Source organism: Calidris pugnax, unplaced genomic scaffold (genome assembly GCF_001431845.1).
Source record: "Calidris pugnax isolate Ruff unplaced genomic scaffold, ASM143184v1 scaffold188, whole genome shotgun sequence".
In the NCBI taxonomy this organism is placed as follows: Eukaryota; Metazoa; Chordata; class Aves; order Charadriiformes; family Scolopacidae; genus Calidris; species Calidris pugnax.
Genome location: NW_015091257.1, coordinates 3927929 through 3928885, shown reverse-complemented (window position 1 = coordinate 3928885; position 957 = coordinate 3927929). Strand labels below are relative to the sequence as shown.

At 55.5% G+C, this 957-nt stretch overlaps 1 protein-coding gene across 1 annotated transcript in view; it reads right to left on the bottom strand.

Moving 5' to 3' along the window:
* Positions 1-289: 289 nt before the first annotated feature.
* The window catches only part of SHOX (short stature homeobox), an 18480-nt gene continuing 17812 nt past the window's right edge, over positions 290-957 (bottom strand). The window contains exon 6 of the mRNA XM_014960171.1: positions 290-510. Coding sequence (XP_014815657.1) covers positions 290-510 — 221 coding nt within the window. The remainder of the gene's footprint in view (positions 511-957) is intronic.

Sequence of the window (957 nt, the reverse complement as noted above, 5' to 3'; positions counted from 1 at the left end):
AGGTAGCAAAACTGACAGCAGCAGATGACGTTATGCTGGAGCAATCACTTTTGCCAGGGTCAAAAATCCAAAGCGTCCCCAATGTTCACAGATTAACATAATTTAGAGATCGTTTCCTTTTCTCTTTTCTTTTTTTTTTTTGGTTTTTTTTTTTTTTCCTTGCTTTTCGTGTTGGTTGGGTTGGGTCGGTTGGTTGGTTTGGTTGCGTTTTGTGGTGGGTTTTGTTTTGTTTTTGTTTTTTTTTGTTTTTTTTTCAAACTCTCCTCCTTTCTCTCTCCTCCCACCTACTTTATCCTCCGCGGAGTCTCTGACTCGTGGGGTGCCCGTGTGCGTGGGAGCCGGGCCGGGTCCCCCCCACCGCACCGCACCGCACCGCGCCGCGCGGCGCCAACGGCCGCCAACGGCCACCAACGGCCACCAACGGCCGCCCAACCGCCTCCCTCTTCGCCCGGCGAGTCTCTGGGGGCGAGAGGACCAAGAAAGCGAGCGGGAGGCGGCTGCCGCTGAGCGCTTGGGAGAGGGGAAAGAAGTAAAAAAAAAAATAAAATAAAATAAAGAAAACATAAAAAAAAAAAAAAAAAAAAAAAAAAAAAAAAAAAAAAAACAAAACAAAACAAAAAAACGAAAACGGGGGAGAAGGCGGCAGGGAAGAAGACGAGAAAGCCGCCGAGGAGGAGGAGGAGGAGGAGCGGGAGGGGGGCAGAGCGGCCCTCCGTGCGGGTCACACACACGCCCGCCGCGGGGCACCCGAAGCGGGGCGGGATGATGGGGTCGGGTGATGGAAGGGGGTGTGGGGAGTAGGTGGGGGGGTTAAGGGGGGGCTGGGTGTCTGGTCTGAAGCCTGTCAGAGCCCCAGGGCCTCGGCGTGCTTGCGGGCCTTGAGCCGCAGGTCGGCGATGCTGGAGTTCTTGCTGTTGCTCTTGGCGGCGGCGGCCACCACGGCGGCGGCGGAGGCGG